This window comes from Diceros bicornis, chromosome 16 (assembly GCF_020826845.1).
Source record: "Diceros bicornis minor isolate mBicDic1 chromosome 16, mDicBic1.mat.cur, whole genome shotgun sequence".
Classification (NCBI taxonomy): Eukaryota; Metazoa; Chordata; class Mammalia; order Perissodactyla; family Rhinocerotidae; genus Diceros; species Diceros bicornis.
Window position 1 is genome coordinate 46669763 of NC_080755.1, and position 19897 is coordinate 46689659.

A 19897-nucleotide genomic window follows, 5' to 3' on the forward strand; every position below is an offset into this window, starting at 1 on the left:
AGTTCTTAGAACAGTGCCTAATATTCCCTGAGGCAATGTAACTGTTGTTAGCTACTATTCTAGTATCATTTGAGTTGTCTCAAATAACCTTTTCTAATAGTTTGATACTTTTGCTATTTTTACTGCAATTGTCTTGTGTGCAGCATTTTTCTCTTCATAGTCACAAATTGCTTTCTTTGGTAAAAATTATTATATTTGTATGAAAGTTCTGTTAATTGGTACATTCTATTAGAATTGCCTGAGCATAATTCTTACCTCTCTGGAGAAGCAATCATAAAATTCTGCATTGTAACATTGTAGACAGGCATCTGTGAAGTTTCTCATTACTATTTCTGAATTTCATGAAGCCTTTAACTTAAGAGTAATATCTAAAAATGCTCTTATTCCAAGCCATAAAAGAATTATTCTCCCATTCACTCAATACACTGTAAATTGGGCTAGAAGGCAACTTTTTAATTTAAATCATCAATGTGAGCTGAAGGCTAACGTGTACATTTAAGGTGAGAGTTCTTCTTTGATTCACTTGCTCACTGCAGAGACATGTCAGCATCTACTGGGCTTCTTTTGGAGATTTTGGAGGGAAATGCCAAAAGCATGCTTTAGAGTTGAGTAATTTAATGTTAAATGCTTAAAACCATTTTGCAGTGGATCTAGAAATACTGCAATAGAACATACAGGCCAGTTCACTGAAAGACCCTCTCAGCTGGTTATTAAGATATCTAAGCAATCCTTATTATGGTAATTATGTGACTTTATTTCAAAACTGGAATTTATGAGTTTAAAGTAACTCAAACAGGAGATCTGATACGAAATAGGTATTCTTTCCATGGTCCTATCTTAACTATAACAATGTCTATTATTTAATTTTATAAACCTTAAATAAATAAAGGCATATATGTGAAGTGGGATTCTCAACATTCTAGAATTTTGTATCAGTGAGGGTTTTTAATCAAAAAAGCAGAATCCCTGTAAGTAATACAGAACATGAGATTTATTCATCATATTGGAATTATGCAATTGTGGGAGCTAGCTAGGCAGTCTACATAGGCCTGTTGCTCTTCTGTTTTGGGTTGTACCTGAAGTCAGCAGAAATAGGATCTGGAAGCAAAGATGGACATGAAGCGGGGGAGATCAAGGTCAAATAGGAATCCATGAGGATCAACTGGAATCCAGGAGGATGCCTGGAACTTGCCTGTGTCTCTCACCACCTCTAACCTCGATGGTGCAGATGACCTGCCGGAGGGGCTGTGCCTTGACCACGGAGCTCCACACGCACCTAGCCTAGGATTCAGAGAGGCTAAGCAAGGAGATCTTGTGGGAGCTAGAGAAGCTGCACACACAGATTTTTTCCTGGGCCAGCAAGGTGAGCTGACAGATCAGTGACAGTATATGTGAGCTTCAAGGCCTGTGCCCACAGCGTGACCCTGGACATGCTTTGGGACTGCACACATTTAAGTTTCCAAAAAGGCTGTGAAGTTCTCTTTTTTAAGAGGTATTTCAGTTTACCAGCATTTAGAAATATTCCTCGATTACCTTTAACCTATAAGTACAAGCCCTCAGAGAGGCTTCTCTGAATTTGAAACAGAAACTTTGTAAAGTGCTATTTTGTTCCTACTGACCATTTACTCATCTGAAGCCAAAAACCTGAATCGCTTTAGCTAACCCTGAGAATTGGGTCATATCTGCTAAACAATGTTTTTAAGGACACATCAGTTAGGGGTTTGCTTTCTATCCAGGGGTACATGTGATAGGGACACATGTACCTATCAGGGACAATGCTAGGCCATTGCTCTCATGTCCTTCTCAGAAAGATGCCATTTAGAACACCTGTCAATATTGTACTTCAACTGGGGACAAAATAGCTTTGTGCTTGGCTGGCTCCTTCTGAGTTGTAGTGCTCCAATCGCAGGGGAACACATGAAAAACATTGATCTGCATGGTTCAATTAGTAAATTTATGATTTAAAAGCTCCTCCAGTTCATGTAAAAATGTCTAAGATCAAGGAGCAGTCCTACCCTGGCCCTGATTATGAGGATTATTAGCAAGCTGCAGGGTTCTCAGTAAGAATACTGCTTGAGCAAATTTGGATTTTAGCAATTTCAAATCCAGAATTCCAAGGTCTACTAGAACTTGACCCTACAGCTCTGCGTCCCTTATGGATATATAGAAACTAGAGTAAAATTAGAGAAGTGTAAGAACTCACGAACAGGAAAATTTTAGATATAACTGAATTTAAAAGATAAAGAGTAGGAGAAGAAGGATATTCTAAGGAAAAAACTAATGGTAATAGGAAATAGGATTACTGGACTATAGGCTATAGTATGAAAATTAAAATAAACTCTTGAAGTAACCAAACCAGCACTTTCATTGGTTTTCCAAAGCCTTCCACGAACAAGTACAAATATGCAGAATTAGAAATGTCTAGTGGTGGGCTGACCCCGTGGCTTAGTGGTTAAGTGCGCGCGCTTCGCCACTGGCAGCCCAGGTTCGGATTCCAGTCGCGCGCGGACGTACCGCTTCTCCAGCCCCACTGAAGCCGCATCCCACATACAGCAACTAGAAGGATGTGCAACTGTGACATACAACTATCTACTAGGGCTTTGGGGAAAAAAAAATGGAGGAGGATTGGCAATAGATGTTAGCTCAGAGCCGGTATTCCTCAGCAAAAAGAGAAGGATTAGCATGGATGTTAGCTCAGGGCTGATCTTCCTCACAAATAAATAAATAAATAAATAACACTGTAAAAAAAAGAAATGTTAAGTGGAAAAATAAGTATTAAAACAGAGGAAATTTAAAAAATCATATAAGAGTTGTTTGTATAACTCCGTAAAGTACATTTGCATTCCTAGATGAAATGATTAATGTTCTACATAATTACAACTTTACAAAATTGATCCTAGTGGAGACAGGATTAAATGGACCAATTACCAAAGAAATAGAGAAGGTAATTTCATAAACAGCCTCACACAAAATCACCAGGACAAGATGGTCTCACATAGAAATTCTTTCAAATATGTAAAGATCAGATAATCTCAACAATACTTAAACTACTCCAGAGCACAGAAAAAAGGGAAAACTTTCGTATTCTTTCAATGAAGTGAATATAATGGAAAGCTCAAAACCAAAGGGTGTTTCAAAAACTTGATAAATCTTACTTGTTAATACTGATGAAAAAATTAAATAAAATGTAAGAAACAGAACCCAACAGATCATTAAAAGATAATACATCATGACCAAGTAAACTTTATTTCAGAAATGTTGCTAAAGATGTTTCCAAATTAGGAAATCATTAATAAAATCAAGCTAAGGAGAGAAATCAGAAGATCATCTCAACAGAAGGAGAAGGCTAATTGACAAATTCAGTATCCTCTGATGTTAAAAGCAGCCAGCATCTTGCTTAATGGGAAAACAACAGAAAGTTTCCAACTAAAATCGGGAACAAGGAGGCACACTCTCTGTACTATTCTTTAGCTTTATAATAGAGATATATCCAGTGAAAGTAGACAAGAGAAAATAAATAGAAACAGAAAAATTTGAAAGGAAGAACTAAAACTATACCTATTAATGAAGGGTGTGATTGTACGTCTGGAAAATTCAAAATAATGAAATTGAAAAACCACTATAATAATAAGAAAATTTAACAAAGTGTTGGGTAACAAAATCAATACACAAAAGTCTTCGTATAAACAACAAAACAATAGCAAACAGAAGACATCAGATGAGTCTCAAGTTACAAAGGCAAATAAAGAAAATAAAATACTTAGGTGTAAACTTTACAAAAATATCCAAAGCCTGTATGAGGAAAACCATAAAGCAATCCTGAAAGTCACAATAAATGGTTGACCATGTGGAAGACATATGTTTTTTGGATAGGAAAATTCAGTATCATAAAGATGTTAAGAAAAGAAGAACAATGAGGAGGAATAACCCTTTCAGATATTAAATACTAGACAAATAATCATATTTAAAATGGTGCTGCATGAGGAGACAATCAGACCAGTGGAGCAGAAGAGAAAAATCTAGAAATAGACCAAATTGTACATGGAATTTTACTATATGATAAAAGTGGCATCTCAAATCAGTAATGAAAAGATGAATTTGTACATAAGTTGTATTGGGACAGCTATAAATAGATAATTTTGGATCAATTCCTCATAGCATACGTTATGATACATTTCAGATGTGAAATCCTTACATGTAAATTGAAACCATTTAAGGACCAGAAGAAGAAGTGAATGAATTCCTCCATAACCCGGGGCGGGAAAACTTTCCCAACTGTGACTCAGAATTGTATTTCTCCTCCCCCAAAACGACATCAACAACAACAATAAAAGTCTTTTGGATGGCATAAATACCGCAAGCAAAGTGAAGAGATAAATGGGAAAAAGTATTCGCAACTTAAATAACAGAGTTTTAATATCCCTAATATAAAAAGAGCTTTTAGGGTCTGCCCAGTGGCGCAAGCGGTTAAGTGCGCGCGCTCTGCTGCGGCAGCCCGGGGTTCGCTGGTTCGGATCCCTGGCGGGCACAGAGGCACTGCTTGTCAGGCCATGCTGTGGTGGTGTCCCATATAAAGTGGAGGAAGATGGGCACGGATGTTAGCCCAGGGCCAGTCTTCTTCAGCAAAAAAAGGGAGGATTGGCAGATGTTAGCTCGGGGCCGATCTTCCTCAAAAAAAAAAAAAGAGCTTCTAAAAATAGAACGAATAAACCATTTTTTAAAATGGACAAGCAATATGAGCCTTCCATTCACAGAAAAGAAAATACAAATAACCCTTAAACATATGAAAAGATGCTTGACCTTGATTACTGTTAGAGAAATCCAGGCTAAAATAGTATTAATATATGATTTCTGACCTATCAAATACTCAAAAAGCCAAATGTTTGACGACCTTTTCTATGATATGCACAATGTCAATAGTGCTAAATTGAGCAATCTTCAGAGATATGTATTAAATTATTTATGAAAAAAAATGTTATGATGCCTGGTATTTGCTTCAAAATAATGTGGTAGAGGAGAGTTTTGGGTACATGAAACAGGACTGACCATCTGTTGGTAATTTAGAAGCTGAGCGATCAGTATATGGGGGTACACTCCTGTTCCCTCGAATTTTGTATGTGTTTGAAATTTCTCATAATAAAAAGGAAAAGAAAAAAGGAAAAAATTCATATAGTTTCTAAAGATACCACAAAACTATGCCAAAGAAAAAAATGTTACTTTCGGAAAAAAAATATTTAGAGAAATAAAATTATTTAGTGGCTTAGAAGTGAGTTTAGTATGTGAGAATAATGATATATCAATGGAGATAAATCAATTTAAAGCTGACGTGTTAGAATTTTTACCCTTTATTTTCAGAGTGAGTAAGCTGAACTTCAGAGATCAATAAATTCTTGGTTTACTTCTATTACATTAGATCCCTCGATCACAGAATGAAACAAAATGGACACTTTTATCTTTTAAAATAGATATGATTGCTCCAATAAACACATTGACCTCTGTCAGCTTAAGTGCAAGTTGTTTGGTTAAATTGATGTTGATTTATATTTGCAATTTGGTTTGAATCTTCCGTATAAGCTCATGTCCATTAATTCTAAATAGGCTTTAAGAAGAATCAAAATAAAAATTATCTTTAATAAACCTTCCTAAGAGAACAAAATGCTGTGGAATACACTAAAGAAAATTTATTTTTTAAAAATTTACTCCCCCTTCCCTCCCTCCAGAAAATGCCTTCTGTTCTGCTGATGCAAAGCTACAGGTCCCTAGAGTACTTCAGCCGTCCATGATTTAACTCTAAACTCCAGGACATGAATGGTGATGGGAAGTAGTATTTCAAGGTCAGTTAATGAGAACCACCTTCAGGCTATCATTCAGGCAATGACATGCTTTCTATGAGAGTCCCACATCTCAAAACGTACCTACTAGAGCCCAACACAAACCCATCAAATAAAGACAAATGAGGAAATATTAAATATCTGTCCATTTTATGCTTGACAGCTTTATTCTATTGTCTTGAAACCATCTACACTGAATGCAAAGTAATATCACTGATACTTTATTTGTCTACTATTTTAAACTTTCCAAAGTGCCTAAGAACATTAAGTTTAATAAGTTTGTTAATTAATTTATTAAGTTTATTAATTTAATAAATTTAAGTCACAAGGTCATGGCATTCTTAAGATTGTTACTTGGAGAACTAGCAAAGAACACCAAAGTTATGGTGTTGTCCATCTGTATAGCAGTCATCCGGACGTATCTGTGGCGTTTGTCAAGCTCCCCGCTGGAGAAAGCAGAGTGTGTCCTCAGAGCCATTCAAAATATCATGCAAAATAAGAGGTGCCAATGAGTGTGTGTTAGATGAGCAATGGGTGCTTTCATGGAGGAACCCCATTCTCTGAGCTCTGACCTATTCAACTGACAAGTTTATATGCTCTCTGTCAGCACAAATCTCATTTTCAAAAATTATAGTCCCTCTGTACTTTCTCTTTTCCCAGGTTATTTGAAACTGCTCCTCTGAAGATATAAATATTCTATTTTTGAGAAGGTTTTTATATTCTTGTGCAACTTAACATAGAAAAATGAGCTCAGGAAGCCAGACCTGGAAAGTACCATAGTGATCATTTAATCATTTGATCTAAATATTCGCCAATGAAGAAGGAAGGAGAATATAAGGCCTGAACTTGGAGGGACACCACTTCCACCAAGTAGTCAAATATTAATTTCATTAATCATGACATTTGCAAGGCTCTGAGAAACTTAAATGTATTTATACACTCAACACATGTGTTTTGATCTCCTACTCTATGCCAACCACTGTACTGGGCTCTGCAGATCCAGCCGTGGACAAAAGATATTAAATTTCTGAGCTAATGGAATTTACATTGAACAAGAATGAAGCATAGCAGAGGGAAAAAAGACAGAAACTACGGGCAACCTCATTTGAGATATTCTATGAAAATCACGTTCCTGTCAATACCCAGAGAAAATTCCCTTCCCCCATAGAATGAAAATATTTTTACTTTCTACCTATCTAACCTACTTTTCATTTCAAATTGTAATGAACAATAGTCTTGCATTTTACTCTGTTAGAAACTGTCACCCCACAAGTCACATCACTTCTCTGCACATGACTTCTCAGCTGTAAACTGAAGGATAGACTATATGATTACTTAATTTCCTTCTATCTTTAAGACTCTTCATTCAACAGAGCTTCCTGAGGGTGTTGAATTCTTTCCCCTAGGCTTCCCAGCCCCTTACCTTCCCGTGAAGGGCTCTGAGAATTGATCCTTCAGCTTCTGTATCTAAAAGACTTACTGGCTCTTGTGGTATAACTTGTGACCCAGTGATAATGGCAGAGAGTCAGACCCATTTCCTGAAACACAGCAATCTAATGGTTTTTTTCTCTCTTTTTAGATCCGTAGATCCAAAGAGCTGACAAGATCATCAATCATTGTGCAGGAATAAACAATACTGCTAAACTTGTCAGCTTTTTGATCCTTCCCAGATCATTTTTTAGCGCAGTTCTTGGAAAAGGAAACCTTGCCAAGGCTTTTATTTTCCTTTGTGGTGTTGTATTTGCTGTGCCGAGGATAGAATATTGAGGTCATATGATTTTTAGGACTCAGAAAATCACGTGGTAATAAAAGAGGAACAAGACTAAACATAAAAGAACTTTATTTATGAGTAGTGATATAAAAATGAGAAATAAAATTCATTTTTCAAAAGAAACCTAGAAGGGAACTATCTCATGCCTATGTTAATAGATGAATTTCTTAAATAGTCTTTGGAGATGCTAAATAAAGGTTTCCCACGATGCCAAGCTTTATATTCATGTCAGGTGGAATTTCTGTTAAATGCCACAAAGTGGCCACACTTCTTCACTTACAGAAAAGTGCTAATGTGGGCCACAGTGGAACTGATCCATGTTAGCCAGATTGTTCACTCTGGATTAGTCTGACTCTGAGGCAACCCCAGTATCGCCCCAGGCAGGTTTATGTACAACCAGCAAAGAACAAATTGGCTGCAGATCAGGAATACATGGCAGGTGATGTAGTTGGCAAGTAATGATAGTCTCATTCTACAAGTAGCAAGTAATCTCCCTTGCAATGGTCTTGTATCTCCTGTCCTCGTAACTAATTCCTCCCTATGCTATAAGGTTAAATGCAAGTTCATCTTCCTCTACAAAATCTTCTCAGACCACTGCAGTCCATGAAGACTGCTGTTTTGTTTGAACTAAAAGCACAACTATTTCCCTTACTTATCAATTAATCGTGTTCCATCTTGTAAAATTACATTGTCTTTTCTTGCATCCTTAATTAACTTTTAAGCGTATGCATGCCATGTCAGAAACCAGATTATGAATTACATTTTTTGAATTTTCATCCTTGAGCCTGATACCATATATTGAAGGTATTTAACTAGATTTGCTCAAGACTTAGCCTTTCTTGACACTGTCACAAAAAATATTGCGAAAAACATAATTAACTTCAAGCAAAGTTTTAAAGTATGCTGATGTATGTTCTTGACTCTATTATTTTCATTTTTCCAGAATCCACAGTATCCTCCAACTTTATCTTGTTTTTAGGCAGTGGCTTCACTTTCTTTGCTCTGATCAAGGCTTGTGCCCAGGGGAAAAATAGGCTTTAGTCAATTATATCTTAGAATGAATATTAATCTCTTGCTTTGCCCAAGACAGTTAGCAGTTTCGTCCAGTTCTACTAGTGAAATGACAGACTTGATCGCCCTTCAGAAGAGCTTCACATGAGCAAGTTTGGGGTGGGGGTGGGGAAGAGAAGAAGGCAGAATGATGGTGGTGGTGATCGACCCTAAATGAGGGCAAGTTAGGCTACTTTGGCAGAATCTCCTCTAGCAGCGCATTTGGCTCAAAGACCGGGAGCAGCAATGTCTTCAACTATAAAAGTCCTGGTAAGAGATTTAGAACCATCCAAATTCAGAACTAGTCACCGCTAGGCAGTCAATCAATGCAGACATTTTCCAAGAAGAATTTCATGTCAATAGTTGAGATATCTGTAGACTTTTATTAAGGAAGGCTGGTTGTTGATGGCTGCCAAGCATCTCTTCCTGAGCAGTGATTATACTTTGTATAGATATTTAAAAAGAAAAAGAGAACATTCATGGTCAGCAAACACTACCCTGAGAGTCATCAATGAAGAAAGCATACTATAGAGGAGGAAAGCTTTAGCACAAAAGCATGTATTGGTAGCTCTCAAAACACCTTACTTCCAAATCCATTCATTAATTAAACAAACATATATCCATAATAAATTTAGTAGGAATTAGCAGCAGTATGGTTCAAATTTTAGAAAATTCTAATGTAAAAATATTACAGGTCTTCCAAATGATGTAATGATGCTGATTTGCTAGGTACCTGTTTAGCATCTTCATCATTATTTATCCAAAGACATGAAATCCTTTAGTTTTGACCACTGGCTACAGTGACAAGGTAAAAAATACAGTTTTGTTTAAATTGATGAACATGTGCATCATTTTCTTATGTGTAGAAAATGATTAAAATTCTCTAGCAATTTTTAGATATGTCCATGGAATAATCCATTGTTGAAATTTAATTTTCATCACCTCACAACTCCTGAAGAGTACAATGATTTCTGGATCAGTAGAGGTGAGGGAAATATTCCTCATTCTCACACGGTAAGGAGAGAAATTTTCCCATTCTGGGAAGATCTTCATAGGCCTTCCTCCATGTAAGGATATGACACACTCATGTCTATAACTCATGAATCAGAAAGTTGTAACAAATAGCAAATCATTTTGCTAAACTCAAGAGTGGAAACTTCACCAAGTAGGTGATGGTGTCATTCAAGTGCGTGTGATGGTAGTGTTGGTGTTACCAGTGTAGGTGAATTGGTCCTTGGCTCATCCTCACCCATGGTCACTGTAACAACAGAAAAAAAAGGCTGAGGCAGTAGAGGTTAGGGCACTGAAGAAATCACAAGTGACATTGTTCCTTCAGTCAGGAGAAATATTAGCAGAATTATGCCTCTTCATACCTCTTCTCCTTTCTCAAGGCCTGGAAAATATTCCACAGACTTGCTAAGTACAAAAGATTTGCCTTCGGAGAACAGAGGCTTTGGTTTTTCAAAACAGATTTTTAAATATTGCTTTTGAAATGATTTCAAATAAATATTTTCAAAGGTTGTCATACCAGTTGTTAAATTTCTAAAGTTAAAAAGGAATATTTCGTATGCATGTAGTATAAAGCTCATCTTGCATGATTAGATGCAAAATATTTCCCCAGGCTGTTCTCTTCCATTACCCATTAGAATTTCAATCTCTCTCTGATGTACCTGCATCATGTTGGATGGGTTTTTCTGTTCCTGGTAACACCTCTTCCTAGCACCATAATCCTGATCCCAAAGGGCACTGGCTTTAAAACAAAAAGCTATGACTCTTTACTTTAAGTTCTGTATTGCTGTGGCAATGGCTATTGTGGGTATCATAAAGCTTTTTGTTACATGTTAACTGACATGTTGTAAAAGATTTGTACTGAGTGAAATAATACATATGCCCAAACTCCTGAAGCTACTCTGAACAAGTTAATTCAGAATTTGGCAGAATAGAGGCAGTTAAATTTTTTTACCTTGAAACCTAAATTTATGTTGTGTTTTGAAGGAAGATAGAGGAAAACCAATTTTAATCATAACATACTATTATTACTTTCCTACACAGGCCCACCAAGACCATCACTATGACCGATGGGGACTATGATTATCTGATCAAACTCCTGGCCCTTGGAGATTCGGGGGTGGGGAAGACGACGTTTCTTTATCGATACACAGACAATAAATTCAATCCTAAATTCATCACAACAGTAGGAATAGACTTTCGGGAGAAACGCGTGGTGAGTTTTTAGCCATACTATTAACCTTGTTGCTGATCCCCCCATATAAAATAAAAATAAGAAGATGTGTTTATTGCAATGCAAGGAGTCTGTCTTTGATCACATGAAATTCATAACCTGTCATTTTAATTTACTTTAGAATATTATTTCTTACTTTCTCAACTATAAATAACATTTTGCTTGGAAAAATATTGAGTGGTGCTATTACTTGTCTCCAAAAGTAGACAGGACAACTAAAATAAATAACCTATCAGTTTATATAGTGTGTTTTCTATGAATTCTTAAGGAATCTTTCAACACGAATTATTCAGGATCTAAAACATTAACTCTGATCTAAGTTCCTCAGTAAGAACAAGTGTTCTTTTCCCTACTTGTAAGAAAGAGGTTAAAATGATGATTGGCAAATAGCTGGAACATGAGCTTTGTAAGTTCTTGCTGCATTTTTATTTATGTGTAGACTCAGCCATCAATCACTAACTTATTATGAACAGAATGTGAGACCAATCCATGCTATTTTCCAAGATGGGAGAGTTTAAGTGAGAATCACAACCGCTTCCTTCTCCTATGCTAGACACTAATGACAGGAACAAGGATATTGTGACATGTGAGACATGCAGCATAGACACATAAGCTTAGCCAGATTTACTGCCACCCAAGATATTCTTGATTGCCAACATGGCTGTGGCTTCCAGTTGATGTCACAAATCTACTCATTCCTCGAGAATTGGAGGGAAAAAAACAACAACAAAGGAAATGGTGGCTGAGCAGTTAAATCACGGTCCCTTATAATGTCCTATACCTTATCTGAAAGTCAATATTTTCTAGTATATGTAGTCTTAGCAAACTTACTTCCAACTCTCACTGGGTTTTCCTGTGCCTTCTCCCATCCTGAATGCTCCTATTGGTCAAGATAGAAGTCCTTGCAAAGTTTTTCCTTTAAAACATTTTCACTAAAACCTACTTAGGGGAGCTGATTAATTATTAAAATTGTTAGGCTTTGCTTAAATAAGAAGTCAAAAAGCCATAATTCTAAAAATGTAAACTTTTCTTAAAAAAAGCCTTTGAAGAAATGGCTAGTAAAAGAAAATTTAATATATCCCGTATAAGCTTATTGGGAAATTCTGTGGATATTTAATGGCTAAGTCATATTGAAAGTCCAATTGATAGAATTAGGTATTCAGGCATTTGTAAAGCATTTTACTGTTTTAAAAATGCCTTCACAACTGTTATTTCATTTAAGTTTGCAGTAACTTTGTAAAGTAGGAAAAGATGATGAGTCTCCATTTGCAGATAAGAAAATAAGATTCCAAAAGGTTAAATGAAGAGTTGATATTCAAACCCAGAACTTGGGTCCTAAATCTAATGTTTGCTGCCTCCGTGAGGAAATGACAGAAGGTGTCTAATTTAAGTTTGCAGCATGCCTAAATCATGTTGAAAATCATACTTGTACTTGACATTTAAAAGTGAGAGTGTATGTGATACTTCTGGAAAAAAACAGAGCAAATATTTATTCTGCACTATGAACTTTGATTATAGTAATTGAGAAAAAACATGCTGGGTGAACCCAGAGAATTTCAATGTTGACAAAATCCAAAGCAGTATCAACTGATGAAAATTGTATCTTTCAGGTTTATAACACACAGGGACCAAATGGATCATCAGGGAAAACCTTTAAAGTACATCTTCAGCTTTGGGACACTGCAGGACAAGAGCGGTAATAGTGAACTACTTTGTTTCTAGCCACAAATAGCTTAGAAAAACTTATTTTAAAGTGAATGCTGTATGTGAACTTGCAAATCAAATGACATGCAACTCTTCTCCTGATTTCAAAATAGACATTTGTATCGAGAAATAAAAATAAATTATTTATAGTTAGTTAACCCTAACTAGCATTTTGTATTTGGTACAGATTTCAAACATCTCCAGGAAGATTCTTGTTATGCGTTGTCTTTGTGCTTTCTAGTAGGAAAAAACTTGTCCAGAATTTAACTGAATTACAGTGGGAAATTAACATTGTTACAAGTGCTACTTGAAGAGGCAGTTGAAAGAAAAGGTGTTAAGATCTTTCTCATCTCTTTCCATTCTGCCACACAGCCTCTCTGTCTCCTGCCATTTGACTGGCTTTGTTCTCTAGAATTTTGGTCACACCGTTGCTCTCCAGCTGGAATATTTTACTCCTTTCCCACATTCTCTGATCCTCTTCTCTCACCAGGCCTGGCTCATATTTCACCTCCTCTGTGGGGCCTTTCTGAACATCACAACGGAAACAAACTCCCTCTTTCTTCTGAACTCCTACAACAACTATTCTACCATCCCTCAAGTTACTCAACTAATTACATACCACCTTGTCATATGGCATATCTTTTGTTTTTGTCTCTAACTGCTGTTCTTTGATTCACTTGTGGCCATTTCACCCCAACAAAATTGTCAGCTTTACAGGGGCAGAGACTATGCTTGGTTTTTCAGCATTGTCTCCGGTACAGTGTCCAAGACAAGAGATACTCAGTAGAAACTAGTGTTGATTGCTTCGAGCTGGAGGCACTATTCCATTATTTTATGAAAATATATTTCTTTGGGATCCCAGGTTTCACAGCGCTAAAGACCCCAAGCTAGTGAAGCTTTTCAATATTAAATTAAATTAAATTGGCACTAGATTGTCAGAGAAGATGTTTGGAAGACACATACCCCCCAAACTCTGCATCGCATGTCTTAGAATGTTTATGCTTGTAAACACTTCAGATTTTGAAATGCGTCCAAAATGTTCTCACATTCACTGAGTGTAAACGCTAGGAGAGGGGGCGGGCCCTCTCTGTTAGCTTTTTTGACTGTGAATTCCATTTACACACATCCTTCAACAACTGCTAGTTCTTCTGAAGTCATTCCTCACAAAAATCTCTGTTCATATGTCAGTTTTGTTGTCACAAAGATGTATGTTTTTATAGACCAATTTAATTCATTTTTGAAGAAGTTATGAGAAAATGTGGTTCCCATATGTCCTCGCACATGATATGTCAGTCTAGCATGATGGCAGGCTTCTCTCATCTGTCCCCTTAAGACAGCTGCTCCATGAGGGAAATGGGGAATACTAGGGACAGTCTTAGTAACACTGAGATTATTCATCCCTTGAAAATTTTGCATTCTGTATATATAAGATGTAGCTAAGCAACCAGATAAACAAGCCTCACACCTGTACTGCATCAGGACATCTGGCAGTATAACCCATATAAGATACTGGTTATTGATAAAAGTGGCATTACGGGAAGGAGGAAAAAAATCATGCCCCTTATGTAAGCCTAAAGGATACACGACACAGCCTTAGTTCCCAGTGAGGGAGAAAGAACGGAAATATGACCCTGGCATCTATTTTTTATGGGGTCCTAGCTTTCCCCACCTTGGGGAGAGAATGAAGGTTGATGGGTGAAGCTAGAATGAAGCTGAGAACTTTCCTCTGGAGTAAGCCCTGGGAAGAATGGGGGATAGCAAGGGTAGCAGGTAGAATGGTCCAGGGTATGAGCCTGGTTCAGTGTAAGAGTGTCCTATCCATGTTGCTTTGGATGCAAAAGTGTTTGCCCCAATGAAATACATACAACAAGCATGTTTTTAAGTAACTTTGTCATGTGCTGTGGGCAATGAGAGGGGGATTAGTCACGGTCTTGTCCTCCAGTGAGATACACATGCACGCGCGCGGACACACACAAACACAAACACACAGGGAGAAGACAGAGAGCAGATTATTGTGGTTGAATTAGCCACACTATTCTGGTTGAGTAGGAGACAATTTTGTGAGTACAGCTAGTCCCCAAAGAGAGAAAACCATTCAGTAAAATCACTGTAATCTCTGTGAGCTTCCAGCGACTGGTAGGAACAAATCCACAAGAAAAAAATGAGTAAAATTTTTGGTATTTCATAATCATCATGATTATGCCCTACCAAAGAAAACCTAATATGGAAATGAACAGTTGTTAAAATATCTCTTTTCCCTGCTTTGGTATTAAAAGTATCCTTCTCTGTTGAAGTCATTTAAATCTTTAATCATTTTATACCCTCTGCTATTCTCTTTCCTTATTTCTTTCTCCTAATATGACAAACATTTAGTGAGTAAATACTATGTTCAGGGCCATGGAAATATAATGGATAGCAAGTTAGAAACACGGCTCCTTTCCTCCTGGAGCTTACAGTCTAGGGTACAATTTGACAAATAGCAGACAGTTGCAATATATCCTTAGGGCAGAAAACAAAGGGTTATAGGCGGATGAACCAGGAGGAGTCCATAACCCAGATGTGGGTGTTGGGACGGCTGCTTGGGGAAGTGGTATTTCCTCTGATACCATTATATACATACTCATACACAATGTATGAGTGAGTCTTATGCAGGATAAAGGGGTAGGAGGTAAAGGAAGCATTAAGGCAAAGTTACCCACAGAAAGAACAGCATGTGTGAAAGCCCAGGGGAGACAGTGAACTTTCTAAGAACTAAAAGAAGATCAGCATGCCTGTGGGTAGTCAAGAGATGAAGCAGGATAGATGAACAGAGGTCCATTCCTGCAGAGCCTTGACAGCTTATTAAAGAGTTCTGTCATTGTCTTTAGAGCAATACATTATCGTTAAAACATTTTTAGCAGAGGATTTATATAATCAGTGGGAAGAAATCAGGGAAGAGGAGGGTCCCAAACAAAACTGGAGACGGGAAGCCTATGGAGAAGGCTGTTGAAGTTATCCAGGTGGAAGATAATGGACTCAAAACTAGAGTGGTGGCAGGGTAGATGGACAGAAATGAGAAGGTCATGAGATATTTGTTGATTGTTTGTACAGAGCAGGTGAAGGAGAAAGAGGCTGTGACAACCAGGAGGATGGTGATGCCATTGACAGAAAGAGAAATCAGGAGGAGGGGCCAGTTTGGTTTTATACATGTGAAATTGGAGGTATGTTAGCTTCCTCCATGCAAAAATATCCAACAAGTAATGGGGTACACAGTGTGAAGGGCAGGAAAGATCCAGACCTATAAATTTGGATTTCAACATATAGGTGATAATTGAGCTAGGGAAGTGGATGAGATTAAGTGAATGTATGTAGGGTGAGAAGGGGTCGAGAATAGAACCCCAAGGAAACCAAAGAATCTATAAATAGTCTAAACTAGGAGACCAAAAATTAGGAAGACATTTAGGAGAGGAAGTGGTATCCTTATCTATTTCAAAGTTATATGCCTTTCTGAAAACCCATGGCCAAATTCATTTCTTTATCAGTATAACCCAAGCCTTCTCTGGTGCCTGTGTATGGTCTCAGGTTTTGCCCATTTCTGACATTAAAGTGGATCTCACCACATCTTCAATTTCCTGGAAGATGTTGGGGTGGAGAAGGGAGGAGCAAGGGAGAGAACGTCTTCACGTTGCACCTGATAGTGTATTCTTCAAAATCCTCCATTAGAGATGAGGTTCTTACTTCTCTCCCCTACTACTAAGTCCCTCTGACCTTCCCTCAGTTCCCTAATCATCTTCCTCTTCTGCCTTTCTTCAGTGTCTTCTCTCTTCCTCATGAGAAATGGATGCCAGCCTAAAGCTCGGTTTCACCCCAAAGAGGGCTTATAAAAGAATTTTCTCACCACCGTTGTTTTTCCCTACAAAGAATCCTAGTTCCAGCTGCTAACAAGTTGTGATTTTGTACACGTAATCACGGGCATTCATTTTCAGGCTACCGTGTGCCAAGCTTTCTTCTGGGCACAGACAAGGGAGTTTGAAGAATATAAGTTAAAGTCTCCATTCTAAAGTGGCTTAAATTTTAATTGTGGACCGCAAGATGCCCATGATCCAACAAGAGAAAGAGTCCAAGGGGCTGTGTAAGCAAGTGTGTGATGGAATGTTATAAACTCTGTGTGTATAAATGCTGTAGAACGTAAAGCCAGGGTGTGGTCTTAAAAAAAAATCTACAACCAGATTGACCCTGACCCTTCATCAGTCTTTCTGCCCACTCTCCCATTCTGTAGGATAATCCATAAGGGATGCGATGGAGATTTCATGTTTGAAAGAGGAATAGTGTTGTTTGTATTGTCATCATAATACATATGTGGACTAACTTTCAGAACTATCTACTGTGCTTTCTTGGCAGATTCCGGAGCCTCACCACCGCATTTTTCAGAGACGCCATGGGTTTCTTATTAATGTTTGACCTTACCAGTCAACAGAGCTTCTTAAATGTCAGAAACTGGATGAGTAAGTGGGACCTAGAAACTTATGTTCGCCACTTTGGGACCCAACAGCTCTATTTGCTTGTTTGCCTCTCGAAATGAAACCAGATTGAGTACCACAGATTAACCCTGGGAGTCAAGAATTTAGTGTTTCCTACGTCACCTTCAAAGTGGTGCTCTTTATGTGGATCACCCAAGGTGGCTTGGAATTTTATTTTCCTTTGACACTCTTAGAAGGAGCCTATGTGGCTTCATCACCACCTATATTTAAAGTCTGTATTATTGCAATTGAAAGGCCACTAATTCCACTTATCCAGTAAGTCTTAAAAGGCTTCTTACAACTACATGAGCTACTACCTCTAACTTGGGGAGGACACAGAGAAAAACAGCAATGTTTTCTGAGAGAGTACACTGGCACCTAAAATGTGTGCCCTTGCACATGCGTTAACTCATGGGTTAATTAACTAATGGGTTAATTAGGTGAGAAACTGCTCCAGAGCAGACCAACCACATGAAGATAAGGTACAGTGTGTCAGTCAGTCAGCTCACACTAAAGTTTTACTTTTTTTGGAACAAATGTTCAAATATGAGGAAGGCTTGTATAGAAAAATCTATACCATTTAGGCATAATATGAAGTTAAAAATAGCCTAGTCAGTTATTAAAGCCAAATTGACATATGTTAGCCTAGAACAGTAGTATTTGATTTTTCCTTTGTTTTTTAATTGATGTAACACTAAACAGAATATCTCATTGGCATTTTTTATTACAAATATGAATTTTGATCCTAATGGGATATACAAGTGGTCCTATGGGGCTGGTGATAGTCTTGTCATTTCTAGGTTTGTCAGGGCTGTCTGTGGCCAGAGTGCAATTTTTTAAAAATTCGGATCATGCTCTTCTCTTGCTCAAAGTCTTGCTGGGACCTCCCATCTCACCTGAAATAAAATCTAGAGTCCTTCACCCACCTTCAAGGCCATGGTGATCAGGCCTCAGACTCTTCTCTAATTCACTGTTACTCTGCCCCAGCTCCCTGGCTTCTAGCCAAACACTCACATACTGTCCCAGGACAAAGGCACAGTCCTGCCTTGGGGCCTTTGTACTTCTGAGTCCCTTGGCCTTGGTGTCTCTCCTCCCATTTACAGTGTGTGCTTGTTCTTGCGTGTCCTTCAAGTTTTTCTTTAAACCTTATTTATCTCTTGGGAGAAGCTTTCCCTGACCACCCCATCTAAAACAGTACTCTTCATTACTTTGTATGCCCTCAATACACTTTATAGTTGTATATAAATATACACTGCCACCACCTGACATTATATTATGTATTTGTTTATTTGTGGTTTTGACTCTCCACCGCTAGAATATGAGCTCCGTGAAAAGGCAGACTTTGTCTGCTCGTTCCATCACAGGAGCCCAAAGCCTGAATGAGTGTCTGGCACAGACTAGATGCTCAAAAAATATATATTTCTTATTATTACATATTATTTATAATTAATAACTAATGTATATAACTGTTTTAAACGTGAGTTCAACACAGTTGCTACCATGGGGAAAATATCAACAAATTCTGACTTTCTTCTTAATTTCTTCTCCAAATGAGTGTTCATCCTAGGATCTATCTCTATTTCCTTCTATTATTATATTTCTTTGTCCAAATTTTGGTGGTATTATTAGATTCTGAGGAGATAATAAGATTATTAGATTCTTTCAGAGAATGATTTGTTCATCCTTTTTCAAGGCAGATGAGACTCTTCCTTGTTTTCAAAAATTTCCTGAATGATGCTGTTAGGATTTAAGATCATTAATTGCCATGTGTAATAACACTTTAATTTCTAACACCCAAATAATCAGTGTTACAGGATAAGCCTTTGTATTCTTTCTCTGGCCTCAGTAAGGTTGCACACAGCATGCCTTGAGTAGACATTTAGTAGACATTAAAGTAGACATTCCCTAACCTTGAAAACATAGGTTGACAGGCTTATCATTTCCTTCCTTCCTTCCTTCCTTCCCTCCTTCCTTCCTTCCCTCCTTTCCTCCTTTCCTCCTTCCCTCCTTCCCTCTCTCCCTTCCTATTTCTTCTCTCTCTCTCTCTTTGTTTTGAACAGTGTTTCCTGGAGAAAAGAGAAAAACAAGTTACCTGTCTTAAAAATCATTTCTACATGAATTTGTGGTCTTTTAAAATGTTCTGCTGTCATAGATCATCACCTTGGACTTCAAGAGATGGAAATGTAGCAGCCTCCTAAAGGAAAGAGCAAACTTGTACACTTTAAAATTATGTTCTATTATCTCCACTTATATTTGAGGAACAAATGGTATGAAGCACTACGTCCCTCTCTCAGGGCATTTCCCCAGATGTGGACGAGTACTGATAGGTGTTCATACAGGTGCTTCATATGAATTATTGTCAGTCTTCACAATCTGCCATTGGTGAAGCATTATCTCCATTTTACAGATGAGGAAACTGCAGCTGAGAAGAGTTAAGTAGCTTGGCTAATATAACATAACTAGTAAGCAGCTAAGCTGGAGATGAACAATTAGATTAGGAATCTGCAGTATGAGCAGTCATTTGACATCACTTGTTTATAACTAACTTGCTAGGTCCATCTGCTTTCTTTCTAAGGCCAGCTGCAAGCAAATGCTTATTGTGAAAATCCAGATATAGTATTAATTGGCAACAAGGCAGACCTGCCAGACCAGAGGGAAGTCAACGAACGGCAAGCCCGGGAGCTGGCTGACAAATACGGGTAAGTCAGTTATACAGAAAGATATCTGACCTTGCACGCTACTGCTTAGTAATGGGGCGGGAACATGAGGTTGATACCAGGAGAAAATCCCTTGAGTCAAG

General features: G+C 37.7%; 1 protein-coding gene across 3 annotated transcripts in view; it reads left to right on the forward strand.

Annotated features, from left to right (window-relative positions):
* Positions 1–19897, forward strand: part of RAB27B (RAB27B, member RAS oncogene family) — a 155117-nt gene that overhangs the window by 127903 nt on the left and 7317 nt on the right. For all 3 annotated transcript variants that reach the window (XM_058557173.1, XM_058557176.1, XM_058557172.1), the window contains 4 exons: positions 10705–10876; positions 12505–12590; positions 16979–17082; positions 19673–19796. In XM_058557173.1, the coding sequence (XP_058413156.1) occupies positions 10724–10876; positions 12505–12590; positions 16979–17082; positions 19673–19796 (467 nt within the window). In that variant the 5' untranslated portion in view covers positions 10705–10723. The remainder of the gene's footprint in view (positions 1–10704; positions 10877–12504; positions 12591–16978; positions 17083–19672; positions 19797–19897) is intronic.